Consider the following 27771-nt stretch of genomic DNA (forward strand, 5'->3'; position numbering starts at 1 on the left):
TACTAACGCGACCGAGTCTGTCATTTCGCATGTAGTTCTATATGCATGAGATATCTAGGCGTAGACTGTAGGCTGTCGGCGACGGCTACAGTCAGGAAATATTGGAGCTACCTAGCCTAGCATTGTGTTTGCAACAGCGTCACAACAAACACTTCGCTCTCAGTGTCTCTGACTATTCTTGCGTCATTCAACCAACATAGTAACACACATTGTCTCGTTGCCAAAAACGGTGACTAAATCCGAACGGAGAAAAAAAAAAGTAATGCACGAAAAACGTAGATTTCGAACGTACGGCGTACCCATTTAAAAATCAGCGCTCACTTGTAAAAATTATGCCAAAACTGTACAACTTGACAGGTATGAGATTTATGCTTGGTTAGTAGCTTAGCCCATGCTCGTAAATTCAGGCATCCCAGCTATGTGGGTATGGGTGTACGTGCGTGTGTGAGTGTGCGCATTTTTCTGTGGAGAAATAGATGCCAATTTTTGCGTTGCGAGATATCCATTTTAAGTTTTTCCAGTCACTCACACAACAGCGAAACGAATCCCCATCGTGGTGAGTTGGAAAATGGCGGCAGGCAAAACAGGAGACGACATCCTTTTTGACTGAATATTCGAGCCAGGAATATTTATATTCATACATTGAAAATTAGTGTTTTTTGTTTTTGTTTTGTTTGTTTCCCATCATTTTTTAGGGGAATTCTAAATCAGGCTAATAGGACAGCTATGCTTTTGGCCAAGGATGTCATGCATTGAATATGGTTTGCCCGGTTGTGGCTTTGTTGTACAAATAGCGTCTTTAGTGGAACAAACTGAAACTTGGCTCTCTCTGCCATTTCATGGTCCATATCTTCATTCCTTGGTTGTCGCTCAGTAGTTATTGTCGCTTTTGAAAGCTTAGGTTTAAAAACAAACAAACAAACAAACAAACAAAAAAAAACGCATCTCCATCCTGTTTGTTCATTCCTCAGGTGGTTTTGGTAAAAAAACGCAAATGACCGTCTCTAAAGTGCTAGTCACATGATGTGTTCGAAAATGAATTTGACCCATACATTTTTTCCCATGCCGTTTATCCTCACAAGGGTGTGGAAGTAATTTGAACCATTATAAAAATATGTTTTTATTCATTTCATTCATTTTTGTTTATTGTTTTATTGCTTTACAACTTTTATAGACAACATTTTCCAAGCAACGTCTTAAATTCAAATACAGTACTGTATTGGAAATTTAAATACATGCAATGACAATTTCGGCCACCGGGGGGATATATTTATGCTTGTAAAATATCTCTACAGAGGCAACGCCTGTGTGTATCATCTTTTCTGTTGTTGTTTGTTTTCCACCCGCGATCGATCACTTAGAGCCAGCTGTGTGGTTGTTTGAACGATGCGCTAATGCTAGCGAACTCATGCTAACCATATGTATCACTGCTTTAATAGCAGCTAATTATCATTTATTTACATTGATGCGAACCTGTTTGGTATAGAGGACTAAATTGATTTGTATTATTTCTATTTTTAGTTTCACTATTCAAATGATGGTTTCATAACGACGGCCAAAATAAAGTCAGCAAATTATACGGAAGTCCAGCATCGTCATATGGGAGTTTAGCTCGCTGTATAGCCAGGACTAAGCCATAGCGTCCTGGTGAGGACAGTATATTCGCATTTCGTTGTTCATTCATCATGTAACATTATCGTACTGTACACTTATTCAGCTTGTTGTTCTATTGTATTTTTATATTAAATTGCCTTTCAAGATGACATATATGTTCTATGTGTTGGATTTTTTCAAGTAAATTTCCCCCCAAAAATGCGACTTTTATGCCGGTGCGACTTATATATGTTTTTTCCCCTCTTCATTGGGCATTTTATGGCTGGTGCTACTTATACTCAGGTGCGACTTATAGTCCGGAAAAATACTGTACAGGTCATCAACATAAAGCCGGCCTCGAGTACAACGGAGTACTAGGGCGAAACAAACAAAGAGAAAAAAAGTAGCAAGAGAATAAAGATTGGCTTTGTAATATTAGGCCAAAAAACGAGAATATGGACACACATTGTCATATTACGAGATTCAAATCTAATATGATGCTGAAATAGTCATAGTTTTTCTGAGAATAAAGAATTAATTTGTCATATTGCAACGTTAAAGTCGTAATATTACAAGAGAAAGATGTCGTACTATTATTAAAAGATTAAAGTCGGGTACGTGTCACTCTCTCCGGGTTTAGGATTCCGAAGGCTGGTTAGTGGCGACTCGGGGGTGGTGGGGGACCATCCCGGGTCATGGCGCGCGGACGATGTTCTAACCGCTGGGATTGCGGGTGCAGGTGATTTATCCTGATTCTAGGTTCACCCTAAATTTGTATTTCTTTCCCTACTCTTGTCCTCCGGTTGCTGCATGGCTGTCCATATTGTGACATTGTTGTCCGCTGGTAAGAATAGTCATTTCGCAATAGCAATGCATGTGTATATAATGATCAGAGACGAAAATGGCAAAAATTTCAAATAATATTGACACGTTGTTTTTGGACATATGTTTGGCCTATATAATCATGAAGCAAAACCCTAACTGAGAGCATAATTAAAGGCGCCATGATTTTAATGAGATCTTATCGCGTACTTTCCTCTTTTCGATCAAAAAAACTCCATGAAGCATGTATCATCGAGTGTCATGACACAGCTGTGAATGGCCACAGCCGGATTTTTTGGGTGAAACATGGTAATATAACAAGGGTCACGAAGCAGAAATTGCAGACATCAAGGAGTGGTCGAAATTCTTTTTCATATATTTACCCTTTTAAACAATTAAAAAAAAAAAAAAAAAAAAAAATCGTTTGGATCGATTATTTATCATCTAAAATATTGGTGAAAATGCGACAGTAAAAAAAATAAATAAATAAAGCGATAGTTATGAGGTAGATATCCGTAACTTAATTAGACACTATTTTTTTCAATGTGACGTAATTTGTTTAAAAGTTTAAAATATGCGAGTAAACAATTTTTTAAAAACACGTTTTTTCAAAACTAAATATTAGACATCAATTAATGATTCTAAGTTAAAAATGACAGCATTTCAAATAATAAATATAATTACTTACCATCTTTTTATGGCCGGGTTGAAACAAAAGTGGTTGCACGACGTCTGTAAAACTGGGTTCTCCAGGGTAAAATGGACAAATCAAAAATAGTTTGGGGGCTAAATCCGCCATGAATCTGCTATGGCAGCATATAGACATGTTTTTCTATCAAACGCAACACTTCTTTTGGCTTAAAATAGAGCAGTTAATTTCTAAGAGTGGCACAAGAGCAAAAACTGCTTTTTCAGCCTTGTCTGCGTTTTCCTCCATATACAGATTTGACCTGAATACTGCCATTGACAACGATAGACGTTCAGTCATTTAAATTGAGAAGACTGGCTGTGAATGTTCATCTTAAAATGTAATTGACGGTGCTAGGTGTCCAATCCATTACATGTAGCATGTCACTATGTGCTTTACTGCCCCCTGGTGGCTAAAGCCAGAAGAAGTAAATAGTTGAACATGCAAATATTAAAATGTCATGTTTGAAATGATATACTTTGTCCCCTCACAACCCTGTTTTTTCCTGTATTTTTTTCGTTACACTAATTTCTGTATTAAATCCTCCAAAATGTCGACAAAAATGACAAAATATGAATGGTAAATGTGCCTACAATTATGTAGCACTTTTTTTTTTTATATCCAAGGTACTTGTTGCACTTTTACACTATTTCTTCATTCATCGACTGATAACACAGCATCAGAAATAATGTGGGGTTGCTATAGGATACTTATCTCATCGGGACAGGAAATCATACCCACAACCTCTGGGTTGGAGAAATACTACCAATACGCTACCACTGAGCTAACCTAGCACACTGCATAATCAATTAATGAATCAGGAAGTAGGTTTGCTTGCAAGGCTAACAGAACCCCTGGAACTCAGTCAAACCCAGGATAAGAACCATGGCACTAGACGTAGCAACGTGTCATCATATTCCTCTTTATGTACTTCTGAAGCTGAACAATGTTTCTTTGCTGAGAAATAAAACGGCCCCAAAAAAACACAAAATGTACATTCTCCTCTTATAAAAGGAAACTGAAAAAATGTAAATAACATTTTCTTCCAGAGACCCCCCCCCCCAAAAAAATTAGCCATTAGACATACAATTACATAGATACATATTTGTCCAATACCGCACATTCAATCTGCCAAAACAAAGCAAAAAAATTATGATTACAAAGCCAACAATGCAGCCATATATATAGAGATGTATGTACAATGATTATAGCATTCATAATTGCACTATGCCTCAATACATGTAAATTACAGGCTTGTGTTCTTGGGAACAAACACAAAAAACGAAAGGAGGGAAGCGGGAACTCTACCGACCAGAAACTTTGGTGTCGACTTTTGAGAACACTTTTCCCTCTTTCCGCCTAACAACAGGCGAGAAGGCCAGGTTGTGATGGGATCATTTTGTTTTTAAACTCTATGTAAATTTAAATAAACTGATCGCTAATAGACATCCAATCCATTTGGACTAGGAGGGCTCGTTCGTTCATTCGCTGCCATCCCTCCTCGTTCAAACAGATTTGGATTTCTATGGCGATGAAAATGTAAATATTCAAAATGGCGCAAGTGTGTTCTTGCGAACAAACAAAATCAAAAGGACAGAAGGGGTAAATTGACCAATCAGAAACTTTGGTACTGACTTTGAAAATACTTTGCCCTCTTTCCTCTTAGCAACAGGCAAGGACTCGGTCTGATTGGACATCTTTTTTTTTTCTTTTTCTTCTAAACCATATAAATTGAATTACGTTTATCATGTGTAGATGGCCAATCCAATTGGACGAGGAGTCCCGAGTCAGAATGGACTGTGACATCTATGGTGGTGAAAGAGTTACGCTCCAAAATGGCGCAAGCGTGTGGAATGGACTGCTTTTGGCATCTGACAACAAACACACAAATTAACACAATAAAACGTGTAAATGTGGCACAGTTGAAACATCCATTTTTCATCTACCGTCACATCACCGTTTTTTTTTTCCTTTTTATTTTTGTAACTTTTTTTTTTTTTTTAAACACCTCACTTGGAAGCCATTGACGCCAATAGACGTCGGGGTTTGGCGGGGACTGTACCAACTTGATCCGGATTTACATCCAAATCAAATCCTTTTAAAATCACAGTTTTTGCCTTTCATTATTATTATTATTATTATTATGACCAATCAGTCAAAAGCGACTTTCTTTTTTAAAAAAAAGGAATGCAAACCTTATATTTTTTTCTAGAAATCCTGAATGAAATAGAAATAGAAGATTCAAATGAATTTGCCGACCACACGGCAAATAAATTAGCATCGGGATGCAAAGGTTTAATTTGGATTTGCGCGTTAGACCAAGTTGTACTCCTTGAGGTTGAGTTGCAAGATGGTGTCCTTGACGGCGGCAAAGACGAAGCGGATGTTCTCAGTGTCGGTGGCGCAGGTGAAGTGCGAGTAGATGATTTTGTCGCTGTCGGGGTTGAGGTCCACGAACATTTTGAGGATGAACTCGCGGCCCGCCTGGGGGTCCCTCTGGGGACCTGCATCGGGAGGGAAAAGAAGCAATCATTTCCCCTGTCTACGCCAGCGTCAAGCCGGGGATTCTCACCGTCGTATTCCGGGAAGTAGTCCACCAGATGAGAGTACATGATTTTCTCCTCTAGGAGATCCTTCTTGTTGAGGAAGAGGATGACAGAGGAGTTCTGGAACCACGGGTACGTGATGATTGTCCTGAACAACGCTTTGCTCTCCTCCATGCGGTTCTGAAAGCCATACGTCCCAATGAGGTGGTTATTAATGCGTTACAGTTACTTGAGTACATTTTTTTTTTTTGGAGGAAAAAGTACTTCTAAGAGTAGTTTTATCACGCCATATTTTTTTGAGTAGATTTGTGAAAAAACGCTACTTACTCCCCTACTTTGGCCAACATGCATACATGTCGGCCAAATACATTTAACGTACTTTACATGTAACATTTATCGTTCGTACTGTATTAGATTTGACTTTATTTTTGCCAGCAGTGCCTCTACCAGTTTCACCAATGAGACGTCGCAACAATAATCACATGACTCCATTACACCAATCACAGGTAACAATATAGTCATATGACCACACACAAGATTGAAGTCCTATGATCACACCACCCTGTTCAATTACGTGGCGTCTCTTTAAAAAAAAAAAAAAACTATCTGACAGAGTCAACATTATTTGAAAGTGTGAATTTCAAGCTCTGTCCAAGTTTTTATTTGGCAACGGTAAACTGGAGATATTTTCATTCCGTTTTCATCTCCTCATAGGAAAATATGTTTTCTCCGCTAGGAGGCACTCATGCTCTTTAGACGGATGATGTTTCATTTTTCTAGTGTTTGTTTGATGATTTTTGTGTTTTTTATTGGCCTAATATGTAAATTAGGCCAAATTATTATTATGGTACAGTATAATAATAACAGTTCAAATAGATAAGGGGTACGCAAGTCCGGTCCTCGAGAGCCCCTATCTAGCTTGTTTTCAACATCTACCTCCGCCAACACACCTGAATCAAATAATCTGGATCATTATCAGGCTCCTGCAAAGCTTGCTGATGCGCTGATAATTTAATTCAGGTGTCTAGACATGGAAAACAAGCTGAATAAAGGCCCTCAAGGACTGGAATAGGGCACCACTGATAGGTGAATTTGTGCTGAGAAAAAAAAAATACAATTGTTTAAAAAATACCCGATATTGCAAGTAGGTATTCCTTACTTTAGTATTATTTTCACTGAATACTTTTTTACCTGTACAGTACTGGAGTAAATTTTTGGATAGCAGCTTCAACTTGAGGAATATTTTAACGCGCTACTGTTAGCTTTGGCTACTACGATATACCCATCTCTCGTGGTCAGGCACAAGGGGTGCCAGGGCCCAGGAGCAAATGTTTTTTTTTTTTTACTCAGCCTTTTTATAATTGTGATATATTTGTCTCTTTGTATGTTTGTGTTAAATATAACTCATGAATGAATAAAGGGATAACTATCAAAATTCCAGGAAATATTTGCAGTATGAAACGGAAAAGGCAATTAAATTTTGGGGTCGAGAGTTTAAAGGTCAAAGAGGTCACAAAAGAAATGTCATTACAAAGGGATTATTACCAATGCACTATGTTTGTAATAAAATACGAAAGAGGTTTTTGGAGTAAGGAGGTCAAAAGGATCAGAGGTCAGAAAATAAATTACTCAATAACTCATGAACAAATAAATGGAATACAGGTAGTCCCCTGGTTACGAATGAGTTTCGTTCCTAAGCTGGCGATGTAACCCGAATTTCTGCATAAATCTGAATTAACGCTTTAAGTACCCCTAGTAATTACCCCCCAAAATCTCAAATTAACATCATATTAATAGGATAAATTCAAAAATAAGATACTGTGAGATAGAGGTGTGCGAATGTCCTATTCTTAGCTTATTCGCGATTTGGCCGTGGAAGATTTGAGAACGATTCACAAACATACAAATTCCGATTATTAAATTATACCAGGTAAAGGGGAAATAAAACACATTCAGCGCGGTCTTTGAGACGCAATGAGGAACGGACCGAGAGTAAATATCATGTTAGACTCATGCCGCTAGATTTATAAAAAAAAAAAAAAAAAAAAAAAGTACCTTACTGCGGCCGTCAGCTGGTACAAACAGTGTCCAGTTGCTAGTTTCTACAAACATACGGCAATGGTAGATATCACATGTACAGTGCCTTGCAAAAGTATTCGGCCCCCTTGAACCTTGCAACCTTTCGCCACATTTCAGGCTTCAAACATAAAGATATAAAATTTTAATTTTTTGTCAAGAATCAACAACAAGTGGGACACAATCGTGAAGTGGAACATTTATTGGATAATTTAAACTTTTTTAACAAATAAAAAACTGAAAAGTGGGGCGTGCAATACTATTCGGCCCCCTTGCGTTAATACTTTGTAGCGCCACCTTTTGCTCCAATTACAGCTGCAAGTCGCTTGGGGTATGTTTCTATCAGTTTTGCACATCGAGAGACAGACATTCTTGCCCATTCTTCCTTGCAAAACAGCTCGAGCTCAGTGAGGTTGGATGGAGAGTGTTTGTGAATAGCAGTCTTCAGCTCTTTCCACAGATTCTCGATTGGATTCAGGTCTGGACTTTGACTTGGCCATTCTAACACCTGGATACGTTTATTTTTTAACCATTCCATTGTAGATTTGGCTTTATGTTTTGGATCATTGTCCTGTTGGAAGATAAACCTCCGTCCCAGTCTCAGGTCTTGTGCAGATACCAACAGGTTTTCTTCCAGAATGTGCCTGTATTTGGATGCTTCCATCTTCCCGTCAATTTTAACCATCTTCCCTGTCCCTGCTGAAGAAAAGCAGGCCCAAACCATGATGCTGCCACCACCACGTTTGACAGTGGGGATGGTGTGTTCAGGGTGATGAGCTGTGTTGCTTTTACGCCAAACATATAGTTTTGAATTATGGCCAAAAAGTTCAATTTTGGTTTCATCTGACCAGAGCACCTTCTTCCACATGTTTGGTGTGTCTCCCAGGTGGCTTGTGGCAAACTTTAAACGAGACTTTTTATGGATATCTTTGAGAAATGGCTTTCTTCTTGCCACTCTTCCATAAAGGCCAGATTTGTGCAGTGTACGACTGATTGTTGTCCTATGGACAGACTCTCCCACCTCAGCTGTAGATCTCTGCAGTTCATCCAGAGTGATCATGGGCCTCTTGGCTGCATCTCTGATCAGTTTTCTCCTTATTTGAGAAGAAAGTTTGGAAGGACGGCCAGGTCTTGGTAGATTTGCAGTGGCCGGATGCTCCTTCCATTTCAATATTATGGCTTGCACAGTGCTCCTTGAGATGTTTAAAGCTTGGGAAATCTTTTTGTATCCAAATCCGGCTTTAAACTTCTCCACAACAGTATCTCGGACCTGCCTGGTGTGTTCCTTGGTTTTCATAATGCTCTCTGCACTTTAAACAGAACCCTGAGACTATCACAGAGCAGGTGCATTTATACGGAGACTTGATTACACACAGGTGGATTCTATTTATCATCATCGGTCATTTAGGACAACATTGGATCATTCAGAGATCCTCACTGAACTTCTGGAGTGAGTTTGCTGCACTGAAAGTAAAGGGGCCGAATAATATTGCACGCCCCACTTTTCAGTTTTTTATTTGTTAAAAAAGTTTAAATTATCCAATAAATGTTTTTCCACTTCACGATTGTGTCCCACTTGTTGTTGATTCTTGACAAAAAAATTAAATTTCATATCTTTATGTTTGAAGCCTGAAATGTGGCGAAAGGTTGCAAGATTCAAGGGGGCCGAATACTTTTGCAAGGCACTGTATCTAGAACTAGATGTGAAATGACAGACGACGGCCGCGTTGGAACATGTACCAAGAACTAGATGCGAAATGACTGACTTTCCTGCGTTAGTTATCAGGCGCCATCTTAAAGCAGTAGACTTCTCAAGAAGGCTCTGTTGTAGCCAACCTAATTACTTTTTATCTAAAATACCCCATAAATCGGCAAAATCTTGACTTGAATCTATCTTTAAATGATGAAACCGTTTTAAAACTTTCACATGTCGAAAGTAGTCAGAAGGGAAATTATGGAATAACGGGAGCAATTTTAACAACTTTAACGGTTGATTCACAACATTAAATTACCGTAATTGACTTTAGTTTAAAGCTGCTGATACAGAATGGGGACTTGAGCATTTATTTACCGTTTTTAACCCTTAAATACCTGCAACATGAAGCAATTATCAGAGAATCCCAAAATTTGAAAAATAAGGTCCTAATGAAACCTTTTTTTTCAAATTTGTAAAAAGAGAAGTCAAAACGAATATGTGTAATAAGAGCTCTGATATCTATAACCCTTGCTAAATCCTGTTTTTTTTTTTCTCATGGAACCTGCAGATGCATGTGTTGACTTGCATCCATCATTTTTTTTCCCAAAAAGAAATGTCAAAATTCGGAATTAGTCTCAAAATCATGAAATTTTAGGTGTATCAAATGTGATGCATTTGGCAATATAGGGTTAACTGTTAACTTGATACTAAAATAGTAGTTTGGTTTAGCCTCAGAGGAATTTAGAACAATTTTGGAACTAATGTACAAAACATTAAAAGTGGGGGTTGGAAGGGTGCATCAATAATCGATTTATAATCGAATCGAGCCTCTGAATCGTAATCGAATCGTTAGGTGCCCAAAGATGCTTTAAATTAGGTTGCTAAGGTGGGAGTCTGCTTGCTCTAAAGTCTCCTCTAGTTTCTTCTTTGTTTATTCCATTTCCCTATATATGTTCAATATTAAAGAACAATTATTTGAATTTTTTAATCTTATATTTTTTACATTAAAATTACCTTTAAAAAGTGAGGGGAAAAATGTTTAAACGAGACCTTCTTTATGATCAAGCAAAATGAGTTTTTATTATACAGTTACACTTCAAATAGTTCCACAATCTTCCCAGTCCAATTTTTCTCATCGTATAATTTTTAGTTCCAATGCACATTTGAAGCTGAAATGTAAATCCCAGAGTAATGGAACAGTAAGTACCATGATTTATAAATGCGTTGATGAATTGACTAATCACAAAAATAACTGCCAATTAATCGATCGTTCAAATATTTGTTTGCAACACCCCTAGCCACTGCGTACCTCATTATCCGACTCTACAAGAACTTGGTCGTACTCGCTGAGCGCCACCAGGAACATGATGGACGTAACGTTCTCGAAGCAGTGGATCCACTTCCTCCTCTCGGAACGCTGACCACCCACGTCAACCATCCTGTCACAGCCGTTGGTTAAGTCTTAAGTGGAATAATCACGCAACATGTCGGTTTGCACCTGAAGATGACGCTCTGCAGGTCAAAGGGGTACTCGATGATGCCCGTGGTGGGGACTCGGACCCTCAGCACATCCTGCTGAGTGGGCAAGTAGGAACAGTCGGCGATCCTGTCCAAAGCGTTCAGGTAACTGGAGAGACAAAAAAGGTCAAATTCAGCTCATTTCACCAGAAATTGAATAATAATTACTAATACAACTGCTTTGGACCAAATACAGTTCCATGTCGATGATCACCATCATTTAACTTTTTCCGTTAACGATGATTGGCATCCAATCATGTTATATTAGTTTGTCCATTTGAATGAACATTCGTTCATTCGCTACCATCCCTCCCACTTCAAACGGATTGAACGTCTACGGCCGTCAGTGGCAGCCAATGCCAGGAAATGATTAATTTTGGGCCATTTAAGGTCATTTACCTGTTGATTTTCAGTTACTTCCTTTTGATTTTGGGATATTTTATGGGTAACTTGGTGTTTATTTTGCGTTACAGAACAGGAAGTGACCTGGGAATCACCCAAATGAATAGGCAGTGACTCAAACTCAACAGGAAATGACCTGTAAATGCCCTAAAATGAAAAGCAAGTGACCTGTAAATGCCTCGAAAATCGGACCGAATGACTGTGAATGCTCTGGTTTTGAATGAACAAACGTTCCCAGTATAAATGGACTGCGCGTCAAGCACAGTCAATGGCAGCCTTTTTTCTAATTTTAATTTTTAAATTTTTTTTAATTGACACCTTTTTAAAACGATATCTTGATTCTTGACAGGAACATATCGATAACCTTTTGGGATACAAAGTATCACGATATATCAACATTTCGATATTTTGTCACACCCCTCACCATTGCAGTGATCTAACTTGTTCATTTGACTGAAACACTTTCATATTTTTTTCTTTAAAACACTGCCGAGATTAATCATTGAGTCAATATTCAATAATATTGTCGAATTGGCATTCGAGGTGCTTAATTCAGTTAAGAAAAATCAACCTATTTTCATTAATTGGAAATGTATAATAAGGTTTTCAATAACCATAGAGTACATCAATAGCTTTCAGTAGTAAACAAGAAAAAGTGCTGTTGCACACCAATTACATAACTCGAATGTCCCTTATCATGTTCGCCCATTGCCAGACTTTTTGAGGTAGAACGGAATCTTTTAGACGCCCGACACAGGCTTGCTTGATCTCTTGGTCCGTTTAAGACTAAAAAAGGGCTACTAAAACTAGAGGTGCACGATATTTATCAGTCCGATAATTATCGGTCCAATAATAGGAATTATGACGTCATCCCAATAAATCCGATAACAATATGTTCTCGGGCCTAATAATATATTAATAATATTTTTGGCACTGTGTCGGATTGGGATGTATGCATTTGTTTCCACAGTATGCGAAGTTTTGTTACTGTTCTAGTCCATATTTTTCCTTCACTGAGTTATAAACCTTACAATGGCAATTAGCAAATGTTTGCATTTTACAGTGTTATGTTTATGTTTACAAGTTCTTGAGAGGCCTTTTGGACAAAAGTCTCCTCTCCTGTTGCACCAAATGTTTTATCTGTTGACAAAGCACAATACCTTTTGGGTTTATGTTTGTTTTACACCAGTGCTCGTTGTTCAGGGGAACACATCGTCAATGATACTGACTGATTGTGATTGACTCAAATTATATTTATTTGAAAAAATTAATATGGGCACTTTATTTGACGTCAAAACTGTTCTTGTCTTTGTTTTGTTCATTATAATAATGTTCATGTCATCATGAAAATTCTGGTTCGATCAAAGGCAAATGCTATGCTGAATCAACCACTAGTGTTTTTGACCTACAGGTGTTCAAAAACTCAGGTGAATATACATTGAAAAATTATATATATATTATCGGTTATCATATCGGTCTTGAAGAGTAGGAAGTTATCGATATTGGTATTGGTTTCAAAAAATGGATATCGTGCACCCGTAACTAAAACCCATGTTATTTTTTTGTTTGATCATTGAAAATGGCGTACCGCAAGCAACACGTCACTTCTGCTCATTAATATTCATGACATTAGCTACTGTTGCTAAGTGGGGACAAGCCACCGTTTGTCCCTAATAGGAAATGAATGTTTACAGAGCTAAACCTACCAATTCTCTCCGAAAATGATGTCCCTGGTGCCAAATTCACTGGCAAAGATGTGGAAGAACATAAAAATGTTCAGTTAAAGAGATGGCTTGAGTGTCGAAAGCTGAAAAAGACGGGAAAAAACGAGCTGACCTAAGCATAGCCTTAGCTTTTTTATGGACGCGACTGACAATGAGATTCTCCTGTTTCAACAAGCTATCCTTTACCACCACCCCTGTCTTTCTTACATATTATATCCTCTGGTTGTCCTAAGTCTCTGACCGTTCTTGGAGGTAATTTAGTTAGTTTTGTGTAGCGATCGCAAATGCTACTCAATGACAGCCAACGACACTTTTAATTTTTTCATTGTTCACAAATCTTAATTCTATAACTTATTTACACTTCCCCCTTACAAAAGTTTTTTTTTTTTAACAACAGAAAATGTAACAGTGGCCGTCAGATACCATTTTAATTCTTTTCAGGTCGTTCATTTTCAGACAGAAGCAGCACGTCATGCCAAAAAATAAGTTAGAAACATCAAAATGGCTTACCTCTTTGTCCTCTGAAAGACTGCCATCCCAACAAAATGTTTACTGCATAAATGTTTACTGCCGAGCTGGCGTTAAAAGACCGCGCAAGTTGATTCAGTCTTCACATTTTCCCCTCAGAGTTTTTAGTTTCGGGAAACGTATGAAGAAAACATACTTCATATTTCGTTATGTCTAGAGTCGCTTCTACAAGTTCCAAAAAAGCAATGTGTGATCAGCATGCTCGTTTTTGAAAGATTACCGGAGAAAAGTAGCATACAGGTATTTTGTCCCTATAATGTCCCACTTCTACTTTACTTCCGCTTTACGATGCGACGTCATGGTCTAAAAATAGCATGCGTGCGGTACGCCATTGGTAGCCTGGTAAGAATTTATCAATGAAGCCACAATCTAGCACAGCCTATCTCAAAGGTCATTGAAAAAATAAGATCTGGGAAGTGATCATGAGCAAACTGCATGTACACATTGGATTCTTTCCAGTTGAATAGCTTAACCTTGTTGGTTTATAATCATAGAGCTTAATTAAGAGACATCTGAAGCTAAAACCCAGCAGAAGGCTGTAACAGCACAACAAACCTTTTTTCATTTTGGCTTTTGTCTAAACAAGACATGGAAAAATTTAGCCATGTATTCGACTTAGTAGACTGGATTTTTGTAATAGTAAATTTGCTGGTCTTAACATAAAAATCAGGAAGCAGCAGCTACATGTACTATAGAGTGGTGTTGCCAGAGCCCTTACATATACAAGAAAACTGGACCATATTACACCGGTCATAAAATGTTTACATTGGCTACCTGTGAGTCAAAGGATAAGACTAAAATGCTACTATTGGTATACAAAACACTTCATGGCATTGAACTGATTCAACTGTTTTTTTTTTTTTTTTTTTACCCCTACAATGCATCTAGACCCCTAAAATTGTCTGGAAGCAGTCTGGTGTGTGTGCCAAGAACAAGAACCAAAAGAGTGAGAAAGCATTCAGTGACTATGCTCCTCACCTCTGGAAGTTACCTGAAGCTCTGAGTGTACTCAAACCGTTAGCGCCTTTAAATCAGGGCTAAAAACACGATTGTTTACCATAGTGTATTCATAACTGCCCATATACGGTACTTAAATTTTAAAGTTACTTGACTTTATCTTTTCATTGATTTTTTGTTGTTGTTTTGTTTCCATTTCCTGTTTTAATTTTTTGTTTTCCTTTAAGCTTGACGATTTTAATGTCTTTTATGCATCATTTGTATTTTGGACTTTTGTGTGATGTAAAGCACTTTGAATAACCTTGTGTTGAATTGTGCTACACAAATAAAATGGCTTTGCCTAGCCCGATGTACAAAAACATGACAAGACAATCAATCATAGGCTCCTATTCTCATGAATTATCACTCACCAGCACCCCCTGCTGACGCATTTCCATCACTATGACAGAAGTTTAAAGGGATACACACCGATAGAAAGATATGTGGTTCATAAAAGATAAACAATATGAGTTAAAATAATTTGATATTAAAACCACTTTTGATGTTTTTATTTTTATACAATTTGTAAAATTAGTTTAACTAGTAGGTCGCCATTGTTGTTGACGTCGCAGGGCGGTGAGTGACGTCTCTGGGTATTGCTGCCGGGCTTAAAGAGCATACGACAGGAGAAAAAAAGTCTTAAATAGCATTATTATGTGAATTACAATCATATTTTGAGACGATTCGACTATATACAACAATTTAGCAAAGCGCAGATGACGAGAAATTAGTCTTTTAATCTGCCGGTTAGCCACGCCTACCATTATAGGGCTCAAGCGTCCCCAACAGGTGGATGACGTCAGCGCGAGACTGGGCTCATCAGTTTTACTATACAACCCATTGAGGGGGAATTATTCAGAACTAGGAAAACGCGACAAAGAGAGCCGCAAAATGTCATTGTTTCAGTCTCTCTACTCCAATATTTTTACAGGATATTCTTTTTATCCAAGTATTTTTCCCCAATAGCTAAATAAATGGCTTGAGAAGGACCAGTCAGCCCGTCGAGGGGGAACTATTCACAACGAGGAAAACGCGACAAAGAGAGCTGCAAAATGTCATTGTTTCTGTCTCTTTACTTCAATATTTTTACAGGATATTCTTTTTATCCAAGTATTTTCCCCGACTGCTAAATAAATGGCATGGTCATGACAAATAACAGTCTTGTGCTAAATGGAATATGAAATAATAAAAATGCACTTATTCAGGCCGACATGGCAAAATTACTCCATAATGGTCAAAACTGTCGACTTCACCTTTACTGTCGCACTTCCTGAACGATATTTTATGACACCTAAATCGGACATACAGTACTGTGCAAAGGTTTTAGGCAGGACACCTGCCTAAAACTTTTGCACAGTACTGTATATATATTTTTTAAATTATTAAATTTATTAGGATCATGGAAGCTTCCACTTGGGGAAATATATATACATACAGTATATCCTGTATATACTTTTTTAATTATTCAATTTATTAGGATCATGGAAGCTTCCACTTGGGGAAATATATATACATACAATATATCCTGTATATACATAATATAATAAAAATATACAGTACTGTGCAAAAGTTTTAGGCAGGTGTCCTGCCTAAAACTTTTGCACAGTACTGTATGTCATTTCCCTTCCCCGGCTTCGGAGAATGTAAACAAACCAAGAGGCGTGACAGCTAGCCGACATGCTAACCAGAACCGAGTGATGTGTCAAAGTCTTCAAAGTGGTAAATCACACATAACTAGCCCGGATTATTTGACATGACGACTGGGTTGTCGACTGCTTTTGTGGATCGGCAAACCGCCCGGCGGAGAGCAATTTACAGCTCGTTTCCCGGAGGAGTGCGGCTGCAGTTGTTGTGCAGCTAATGTGCATGAGGAGAGCTTTTTACATGCCTATCAATGATCAAACGTAAGTAGTCCTTTATTTAAAGAAAGTTTGTAGTGTTTACTTTGTAATCGCTGTATTCGTATTTGACATAATACAAAACAAGATGTTTACTCACTTTCTCCAAAGTCCAATGGTCCCACAGTAGTAGGGCTTGTTTTGGCCAATATCCACGGTGAATGAGAAACTTTTGAAACTCCAAAAAGGCGCACACGCCTCTCCCTCATACAGCAAGATTTTTCTGCCGCCGTTTGGCTGGCGTGATGCGAAAAATAAACGTATTAATCCGAAAAATCAGCTGAATCCTTAGTCCTCATACACAACAGTAGGCTGTATAGTGAAGAGGAGTTCTTCTCCCGTACACGTTACAGCGCCCTCCTCTTCAATGCACGACCGAAGCCGGAAGTCACTAATTTTCATGGCGCGGGATTCAAAAAACTAAATAAATATAGCGATCGCTTCCACACACATCCAAGCGGTCCATATCATTCAGGAGCATAAAATACCGCGTGTATTATGAAATAAACATGCTTTTTCGTGTCACATGCACTTTAAAGAGTACGACTCTAGTGACATAAATATGTCATCTGTTCAGCTCTTTCAATTTGAACCCAAGAGGAACATTAATGAGCATGACAGCACTGTCGAAATTTCACAAAACGAGCAGCAAAAGCAAAATGAAGAGGAAAGATAGGATGACAAGAGTATGACAAAACCGGTGTTTTCCAAAATGCGCTACACCGGCGAAACGTCTACAAGAACATACTAAAGATGCCTTAAGAAAATACTTAAACATAGTAATATCAAATAAGGGTGGTTTAAATATGCTACGTTACTAATGAGGGTGTAATGGTACATGTATTTGTATTGAACCATTTCGGTACATGGTGTTCGGTTCGGAACGGAGGCGTACCGAACGAGTTTCTGACGTAATGTAACCCTTACTTTTCGAGGCTGTGAGTCGATCGGGTTACAGTTTCTTTGTGTAGATTATATTTACTCTGTCTTCTCTACTATAATGAGGACCAACACGGTAGGACAGTATAACCCAGAAACGTCAACGAGCGACAACGTGGCCACCATGAGAACGCAGTGAAACGCGGGCATTAAAGTCAATCAGCCAATGCGCACCAGTCGCAGTGCGGCCGCGTGTTAGACGCGTCCCAGAAGCGGCTCAACACGATGCACGCGAAAAGAACGGCAGAGTTTATTATTTGACGTGAGAGGCGACCCTCCTGCGTCAATACTACTACTGGTAGCTAGGATCGGGCAGACCGGAAGTCACTCGTGTAAAAATACGGTGGATCCGGTCGATTTTCAAACTAATATGCAATCGTAACCCACTTTTTGAGTCCATCAGATCTTTTGAGTGGTAGATCCGGGCACAGTTGACATGTCTTTGTTAATTTTCTGCTGTCTTCTCTGCTATAACAATAACCAACACGGCCCCGTGTTCAATACAAAACCCCTCCTACCACAACAAAACAAGTAGGAACTAACATTCACATAGGAACTGAAGTTATACAACATAAAATATACAATATAAATGAATACTACATCACATTTGTAAAACTACGTCCTCACCCCGAGCGTCCATTGCGCATATAAAACAAGGCGCCCTACGTAGGTCAAAACATGTACTAAATATTATAGATTTTTAAATCAATGGCAATATTTTATGTGTTTCTAATAACATATTTTAGTAAAAGAGAACAACTGTGGCTTATTAGAGCCTACAAGTCTTTAACTCCGAGGTTCCCTTTAACACATGCGAGTGGTATATTTCTTGTACGGTGGCGTATGTGTGTTTGACCATTTCTCCTTTTGAAAGTTAAATAAGGCCAATCAATGCTCATTTTTGTTGGGGGGGGTGGGGGCAGAAAAGATGTAAAAAGGGTGTCTCACTATTTGGTGGAGTCAGACAGCTGGTATTCCCTCCTGCGGTCGTAACACTCCTGTATGCCCGGGTCGTTCCACAAGCTCTTGATGGCATCTACGTAAGGATTCTCAAACATGCTGACCTTCTCCACGTCCACTTCTCGAACCACATTGGCGTTTGCCTGTCAGAAAGGGCGACACACAATCGGCCTTATTATTAATATGCTAATTACCAATTACTCTATATGGAGCCTGGGCACCCTGAGGCTCGACATGGACCCAATATCTGAATCCCAAATCCCATCTAGCCAATTAAGGGCAAATTTTGGGCCATCCCAGTTGTGACTTCTCCAACATGATTTTTCTTCCAAATATGGGCGATAAGGAACGACTGCCACAATTACTGTATTTTAATAGAGGTTATTACATACAGTGCAATCAGCAGACGTGTACATACTGTATAGTTCAATCCCTGCCAACCCCTTCCCAGGCCCAAAAGATTGGATGTCCATCGCCGTCAATGGCACTGAGACTTCATTGCAAGGCCTCCCTAAGGAAAATGAGTTCACTAGATCAAAATTTTAAAACATTTACATTTTTTTCTTTAAAGGTGCTGTGAAATACTACAGCAAGCGTATCAAGTATCAATATTTTATTACAACACACCTAATGGATTCACTCCGTTGTCACCATCAGTACGTAATCTCTCCCGTCCTGTTTGTGGAGGGCTAATCCCGTAAACTGGTGTTAAGTGGGCGGTCAGTGAGGAGTTGACAAAAGATGACAATAGGCATGTTCCGATCGCATATTTTTCCAACCGAGTCACCTGATTTGGAGAATCTGCCGATCTGATACCGGGAAAAAATGTTTTTTGTTTTATTTAAACAAAAGTTCCAAACATGTTATAGGACTGTACGTTTCCCAGTACTTCTGCTTTTTGCAGAGTATAAAACATATTATTTTTTGTATCTTTTGGCACAACCATTGTATTTTTGGATTATTTTGTTCATTTTTAGCCCTTAAAAGTAAAAATAAATATATTGTATTAATTAGGCCTGAACTATATTGGGAAAAAATAGCATTGCAACATACATTGCCAAGGCTCCACATCTGTGCATTGGTTGCGCTGGTGCGGCTAGGTTTTTCGTGAGGTGCACCAGCAGAAAATGTAGGCACACCCACAATTTTCATTGAATCACCTTGAACACTATACTTTTAATCAGTTTCCATAGCATTCATATAATTCATATGAGTGAGTCCACTCAAATTCACTCACACTTTGACGCTCACGCTGCCAAGAACATCCAGACAAGGAAGATTGACTAAATGATGATTGACACATTTGTGCCTTTGATTGGAGAGCTACAGAGGCTTCACTCACCAGTTAAAAGCTACAAACCTGTCATTCATCGTTAATTTAAGTAGCAAACACCAGATGTCTGCTGACCAAGAAAAGTTAATGTTTGTGCACTTTAACTTGTCCAGCTGCACATTGATTACTTTTACAAGACTAGGAAGCAGTAAGTTACTACACAAATTTAAGTTCATACTGACTTTTCAGTAGCAGAAAGCAGTACACTATCCTGTTTTACATAAAACACTATTAATTCTCATGCGCACCAATTGTCCAGGTATGCAGTGTTTAAATTTTTGTTTTGACATTGAAAAAATGCAAAACTTGACGTTTTCGTTTCTATGGGTATTTTTTTTTCCAGTTACATAGATTGTGATATATCATTAAGTAAATGTCTTACTATATCAGTGTTTCTACGGGTATCAGCAAATCTCACTTAATGATTTTTAATGTTACTTTAATTTAATGCCCATGCCCAACTACAGTTTCATACGCACACAAATTGTAAGTACAGTTGTCCGATAATGACTTTTTAACCGATAACCTGATGTTGTACAACTCCTAAAATCCGATACCAGTATCAAACTGATACCGATATATGCGATGAACATACTAGTAGTATATGGCTAATTATATTGTGATGTCCCACTGTATACTTTTAATTATGATAAATGTAGCAACTTCAATGTTTTCTAAATAGCATTGTGTGAAAAATAACAGAACAACTTCGACGGAAGTTATGGAAAATATCCCTATATCACTCCACTATATTTATTGTTGAAATCAAAATAGAGTAAACATCAGTTTTTGGATCCAGTGCAAGTGCCAATAAAGCGCTGCCATATCACATGTGGCTCACACAGTACTTCTGGCTCAAAATATCAACAAAAACACACACAGCTTCAGTACAGCGAATGAGGTATATAATGGGTTTATAATTCATTTTTTTACAATCATTTAATGTTCATTTAATTTTTGCACCATGAATGCAAATGGTCTGGTCACATAGCAAATCCCAAGCATCTTAGTTTGGAGACATCCACTGTTCAATAAGCATAACTGCCATGCTAAGCTGTGACCAGCCCTTGTACAAAGGCAGAAGGCATCTACATTCACTTAAATGGTGTTATACTTGTATAGCGCTTTTCCACCTTTCAAGGCTCTCAAAGCGCTTTACACTACATCGCCATCCACCTACTGGTGACGCAACAATGTGAAGTTCAGTATCTTGCTCAAGGATACTTAGGGGAGTTCATCAGGGCGGAGAATCAAACCAACAACCCCTGGTTTGGGGGACAACTACTCTACCAATGAGCCACACCACTTTGAAGGTGTTTATCGGCCGATATTATCGGGAAGCCGATAGTATTGGCTCTCTTATCCCGCAATGATCTTGTGTTCTCTTATACTGGCTGACCGATAATATCAGACAACTCTAATATATAACAAAAAAAAAAGTTTTTATCTTAAGTTTTTATTTAATTTTTAACCGTCAAGTTTACATAATTTTTAATGCCTCAAACATTTACAGTTTAATGCTTTTTAAGGCCTGCATTTTGACAAAATCAATTTAATTACTTTCCATGCTTTTTAATGACCAGCATAAACCATGAATATATCAAATATCGTAGATATTATCGCGGGCCACATATCGTCACAGTATCGAATCATGAGTTACCCGTATCGTCCCACCCCTGCTGCTATCCCAAAATACCTGCCTCTGACTGTTCTATTTACACACCCAATAGATTGTGGGATGCTCTGAGAAACCCAATTTTTTTAATGGAAGGTTAAAAACTGTTAAAAATTGTACTGATTGATTGATGCAAATGCATGGCAGTGGACTGAACGTTACTTGTACAATGACAATGCATGTGAAGGCAGCGACTCAGAATGATGATAAGTGGATGTTTCTCTCTGTCAATGAGTTAATCAGCTATCAAAATAATGGTTTGCGGCAGGCTGGCAACCCTCTACCAAAAAAAAAGCAAGAATAAAGCAGCGAGACGCAGTTAGTAGAGCAAGTGTCACTTTCACTTCCGCTGCTGGCATCACAAAAGTCTTTTGTCAGATGCACAACACTTCCCATCGGAGGCCCGCGGCGCTTATCGGAGCACGACTGGCCACCAGTTAACATTTCACTCTCAATGAAGTCACTGTCAAGCGATACAGTGCTGGTATTGTTGCCATTTTCAAACACAGGAGTGTTGGAATTCCAATTAATGTCACAGCTGATCATGTTAATATTGAATTGTCGTAAGTTATTGAAGCTCAATCATGACATTTTAAACCTCAGCACTTGTGTTGCACCGATCATGATACTAGTATTGGTACCGATATGGCTAAGAAATATATAGTAAGAAATAACGTGTCGATGCTGTGCAATATGTACTGTAGTTTTCGAGATCTAGTTTCCAACTGCCGGTGTGGGTATACAAACTGTTCGGGTGCACAAACTGTTCGAGGGGCGTCTGCGTATCACTATTCATGCTATGATTGGCCCAGGAGTTTTAATGTGCTCATGTAAAAGTGCATCTTAAGCGTATCTGACCACCCAAACACATCTTGTACATTCTAGTACATTTTATTACTTGATTAAACAAACAAACAAAAAAACAACTAGGGCACTTTTAAAGGAGCACATTTCATTCAGCAATGGTTGCACATTTCCCTAAATTCCCTAAAACTTAACGAATAGAATTATAAAAACATGTAATAGAATGTAGCTACAAAATCTATTCATGTGGTCAGATATGTTAGTGATGTATTTTTAATCAGGCACTTTTACATGGGCACATTACAACTCCTCAACCAATCATATAGGTTGAATAGTTTGACACACAGGCCCCTTGTACAGTTTGTGCACCGAAGGTGGTTTGCCCTACCAAAGAAGGCCGCCAGCTACAGACACCCACCGTAAAAAACCTACCGAGATGATAGAGGTCCAATCGTGTGGCGTCCGATCATCCTTCTGCTGTTAAGTTAAATGAATTTATCACAAGAAGACATCCAATCGTTCATTTGCTGCCACACCTCCATCTTAAATGGATTGGACGTCAGTGACAGCCAAAGACTATATAGCAGATAATTTTGTGTTGATCAAACAATCTTTTAAAAACCAATTGAGAAAAAAGATAGTTATGACTTCATTTTAATATCAATGGACCGACTGTGATGGCAACGTCGCCTCTGGGTGGTCATGTTGGTGTTCTTGGTGGAGGAGATGAAAAGTCTTTTCATGCTACTGCTAAGAATTAAAATGAGTTCATCACTAGTAGACGTTAGTGCTGCAACGATTAATCGATTATCTCGAGTATTCGATTAGAAATAAAATATTCGAAGTAAGTTCTGCTGCCTCGAGTATTCGTTTAATTAGTGGCGTTGTAATGGTTTTGATAGTGTTTGCATTCAGTTTTATTGATTTGGGTGGATACACTGCCCTCTAGTCTGCCTCATTTCACATGGCTGAATCCAGCTGCTACCTGTTAAGACCAACATAAGCCAAGTTTTTGTTTGAGTTAATGTTTTTTTAATGCCTTCGTAATTTAATTTAAAGGTATATTTAGCCGTTTTTTTTTGTGGGAATATGTGTTTATTTGTTAGGAGCATTGTAAAAAAACATTAGAATTTTATCGCATTTAATCTAGCAGACTTTTGCTATGTAAATTAGTCAATTGTGCTTTTGTTGCACATATATCGTAATTCTTTTTTTTTTTTTTTTTTAAATACCGTTTGAGGCTAAGGTCAGGTATTTTAATTTATGTTCTTTATCCGATTACTTGAACCAACTACTTCATCGATTAATCGACTACTAAAATAATCGATAGCTGCAGGCCTAGTAGACGTCCAATCCATTTGAAGTGGGAATGTGGCAGGGATGTTAGTTCACCTGCAGTCAACCCTCCCACTTCAAACGAATTGGATGTCTAGAATCGTTATCGGGAACCGAAAAATGGTATTGCGTGCAAGCCTACTTGGCACACTTTCAAAGCAGTCATCTGCCCAAGACGAAAACCAATTACCCATGAAAAAGTACATTATAAGGACTGTATTAAGTCAACATTCCTGATAGGAGAAGCGCCTCAGCCGTGGAGGCGCAACGCAAACATACCGGACGCTGCTGTGACGGCTTTGCTAAATAATTGATCAGAGCTTCCAATCTCCATAAAAGCTTCCGGTCATTGAGGGTGGACACAAATGGGAAAATGCCGACACTCTTTGTTTCCACTTCCTGTCACGTGCACGACTACAGATGGGATTGCAGAGCCCCGTCTGACGGCAATTCATTGTGTAGTTTTTGTGTCATTTTATTACATTTACTTAACACTTGCTTGAAATTAACATTATTATAATTTATATTAATTATAAATTAACAATAACTTAAATTATTGGCTCTAATTTACTAAACAGATGTCTAATCAATTTGAATTGGGAAGGATGGATTGCACACCTATGTCTATAGACCCCAATCACGTGACGTCACAACTCCGCCCCCCTGACTGGTGCCGCCATATTGTCCGTCAGCTCATCGTGTTTACGTATTACCGCTACGTACATTCCTCCTATTACTGCGTGTTTTTCTGCTTGTCTAAGGAATCACCGCTGAGTAAACGAACCCAAAAACCTTCCTGACAATCGTTAACATTGATTAATCAAAATGGTGAAGGCATGTGTGGCGGTTGGTTGCAGTAACAGAGAAGATAAACGGTCATTTTAGTAGTTGCTGTGTGCCCATTATTAAAAGGGCAAATCTCTAAAGCAGCAAGATTTGTTTATCTCGGTCCATGATACGTTTGTGTCAACAGCCGTCAGACAGCGGCGAAAACATCACTATGATGCCAACACGATCGCAGACATCATCAGACGGAGACTATGAAGCTCGTTGCCACGGTCGCGCAGCAAGAAGGTGAGGGCAACAACAGGTGTTGTGCCGAAAAATAGCCGCCCTGCGTGAAATGTCCCCCCTGACGGGAGCGCCCACATGTAAACGACTTTCTGTACTGTGAATATGTATTATTTTACTCTGCTTGAACTAATAAATGTCATACCTGTCTGATTGTCATTGGGATATGGTCGTGAAAACCTGTAGACTAATACATTTCTGTTCAAAGATGGTTATGTGGCCCAGTCCATGATTTGTTACTAAAATACAGTAATAATATTTTGTGTAATTTAATTATTTAAAACTGATCTTACAATCGTAAATCCATTACTGTAATGCATCCATGAAAACATTTGATGTTTTCACGTCAATAAAGCGTTATAAATAAGCGCTCCCGTCAGGGGGGACATTTCACCCGGGGCAGCTATTTTTCGGCATACACCGGCCCGCTGTCGATCAAGTTTCATTTGACAATCGTGACAACGGTGACGCTGAGCTGACCAAATGTCGGTTTATATTCGGGCCGATGCCGATTTTGGGTACCCGACTCCTCATTGTGACATAAACTGGAGTATGATTGGAAATTTTGTGGTCTCAGGACGAGCTCTGACGCACGGGACGGGACCGGACGGGAGGAAACATCTGTTTGGGCATCAAATATGGATCTGGCGACTGGATCGACCGAAGCTTTTACAAATAACGGCTTTTATGCAACTCATCCAATGAGTTTACAGCGTTTGAAAGCACCGGGGCTTCCATAATTTGCAAGTGAATCCACCTTTATAAACTACGATCATTGACAATACGGACACACAATGACGGACAATATGGCGGTACAATACAGCGATCACGTGATTGTGTGACGTTGGTGATTGGGGTCTATAACAAGTTATTTTTTTTCTTCTGTTACTTCATTTTGTAACACTGGCCACTAGATGGTGCACAATCGCAATCAACAAAGCTCATTGACCACACTGAACATAAATTATTAGGGATGTCCCGGCTGAGATGACAAGATCGGAAATCGGGCCGATCGCGCCTTTTTTCTGAGGAATGGAATCCGATGAAAAGGATTGTTTTTTTGTTTTTTTTTAATTTAAAAAATATATTTTATTTTTTAAGGGCTAAATATAACAAAATAATCCAGAAATACAGTGGCATTGCCAAACCAAAAAACAAAAATGTATTCCATTTTATACTCCGCACAAGAGGAAGTACTGCAAATAGTACAGTACTGTAACATGTTTGGAACTGTAGTTTACAAAAAATTTATAATATCGGCTGATATCGGCCAACCTTGAGAAAAAGTTCAAATATCGTCCAGCCAGCATACAGATTAAGATAAGAAAGATCATCACACAAACAGTGAACATAATTTATCCTATAATCTTGGCTGATGGCCGATTTTGGGAAAAAAAAAAAAAAAAAAGCCCATATATTGGCCTAATATAAGAGTCGATCTTTAAATATGATGCTTCATCTGTGGGTTTGGGTGGTCTAAAGCGGGTAAAAATAGGCCTCGGAGGTGCTGGAGATGTTTGGTGGGATTGAGTGCTACATTTTCGTGCAAAAAAGAAAAAAAAAAATTAAAAAGTCAAATTCCCCTGGAGGTTGTGAGGGTTTACAGCAGGTTTTCAGTGCTCTCAAAGCATGTCACAATTGTGAAACGTTCCACGAAAAATGGCCTGGAGGTGGTGTTGATGTGGTTTCCTTGAGGTGCTGTTGATATGGCTGCGACGTGCACAGCCAATCTGGTCACAGTATAAAGCCGCTATTATTGGCAGTATCGTTTCTCAATCACCATAGGGGATGCTCTGATGGTGCGCAGACAATCAGCTCACGGAAAAAGCCACTGTTATTGGCGGCCTTGTCGTGTCAGTCATAGTGCGATGGTGCTTATTGGTGTTGTCATGTGTCAATCTCATGCTAGAACCACTCACGCTCCTTGGATGAGTGCCCACGGGTATTTACAAAGCCCTGAATCATGTATGCTTTGCTGCGTATCATTCTCTCTCGCGCCTTAAAGGAAACATATTTTTTTAGTTTTATTTTTTTTATGTATACTTCTTATAACCCCGCCATGCACTGATTACACAAAATGTGAGCCGTGAAGTAGCAAGATATAACTGTATTTCCATCTTGGAAGTTAAAACCCAAACTTCTGTTCTGAATAGAATCGTTTTCTCTCTATTTCGCTGTCAGCCCCCAAATAAGTAAGAAATGCACAAAGAAACAGGAAATCTAATGGAATTATCTACAACTTGCTAATAGATAAAAAATTTGCACTAACAGAAGATGACTCAATCTTTGGGGTCATACCCCCATCACGTGCCATTTGTGTGATCACGGTCACATGCTCGCTTATCCATAGACGGCGTGTAATGCAGCATTGCCAGGACACAGGAAGTGTCAGAAGAAACCACAGGAAGCGATGATTGGACGGCTGCACCGCGTCAGATACCGAGTCTTCTAAAAACGTAGAGACTTCTGCTCTTTTTGGTGAATTTACCTTATTGTGCTCGTATTTGTAGGGGATCTTGAGTGTCTCCATGGCCCTGATCATGGACTGCATGGCGGTGAAGATGTTCTGGTACACCAGCTTGGTGAAGCCTCGCTTGTCCTCGTCCGTGTAGCCAGCGCCATGGATGATCCTCATCTGCTTGATGAACGTGCTTTTACCGCTTTCGCCTGTGCCTGAAGGGGGGCAAAAAATATCATATGAGTAACTTTTGTACAGTTGAAAGAAAACATCGGCCTTATCGGCTTAGAATGATGTACTTCTATTGCTGAATTGTTCAGATCAGGGTTTCCTCAACATATAAGAGATTGTGTTGTACCGGCACACCAAAGTAAAAGCTGCCTTGCCTTGCAAATGTATTTTTTAAGATTAATTATACATTTTAAATCAAAATTTAACATGACGTCTAAAACCATGTGTAAAGTTCATTATTCACGCACTATTTGCCATAAGTCGTCTGAAATAACACGTCAAATACAAATTGTTCTTTTACACACTTGATTTTGAAAATTACATTTTGGATCTCCTGTTACAAGCTAGCACCTGACATCGTTAGGCTTAGTTGAAAATCGGGAGAAAATCCACAGAAAGATCTTTCAAGTTGATGAAATTCTGGTTTAAGCCTGAAAAAACGACCTTAATATTGTCATTGCCATTAGTGCTGCAACGA

The 27771-nt window shown here is 38.8% G+C and overlaps 1 protein-coding gene across 1 annotated transcript in view; it reads right to left on the reverse strand.

The window, feature by feature from the left end:
- Positions 1 to 4005: 4005 nt before the first annotated feature.
- LOC130913170 (guanine nucleotide-binding protein G(q) subunit alpha) overlaps positions 4006 to 27771 on the reverse strand; it is a 31171-nt gene continuing 7405 nt past the window's right edge. Inside the window, exons 2-7 of the mRNA XM_057831539.1 lie at positions 27093 to 27277; positions 18375 to 18529; positions 10920 to 11048; positions 10731 to 10860; positions 5676 to 5829; positions 4006 to 5607 (exon numbers count right to left, since the gene is read on the reverse strand). Coding sequence (XP_057687522.1) covers positions 5417 to 5607; positions 5676 to 5829; positions 10731 to 10860; positions 10920 to 11048; positions 18375 to 18529; positions 27093 to 27277 — 944 coding nt within the window. The 3' untranslated portion in view covers positions 4006 to 5416. The remainder of the gene's footprint in view (positions 5608 to 5675; positions 5830 to 10730; positions 10861 to 10919; positions 11049 to 18374; positions 18530 to 27092; positions 27278 to 27771) is intronic.

The sequence above is a fragment of the Corythoichthys intestinalis genome, chromosome 3 (genome assembly GCF_030265065.1).
Source record: "Corythoichthys intestinalis isolate RoL2023-P3 chromosome 3, ASM3026506v1, whole genome shotgun sequence".
Lineage (NCBI taxonomy): Eukaryota > Metazoa > Chordata > Actinopteri > Syngnathiformes > Syngnathidae > Corythoichthys > Corythoichthys intestinalis.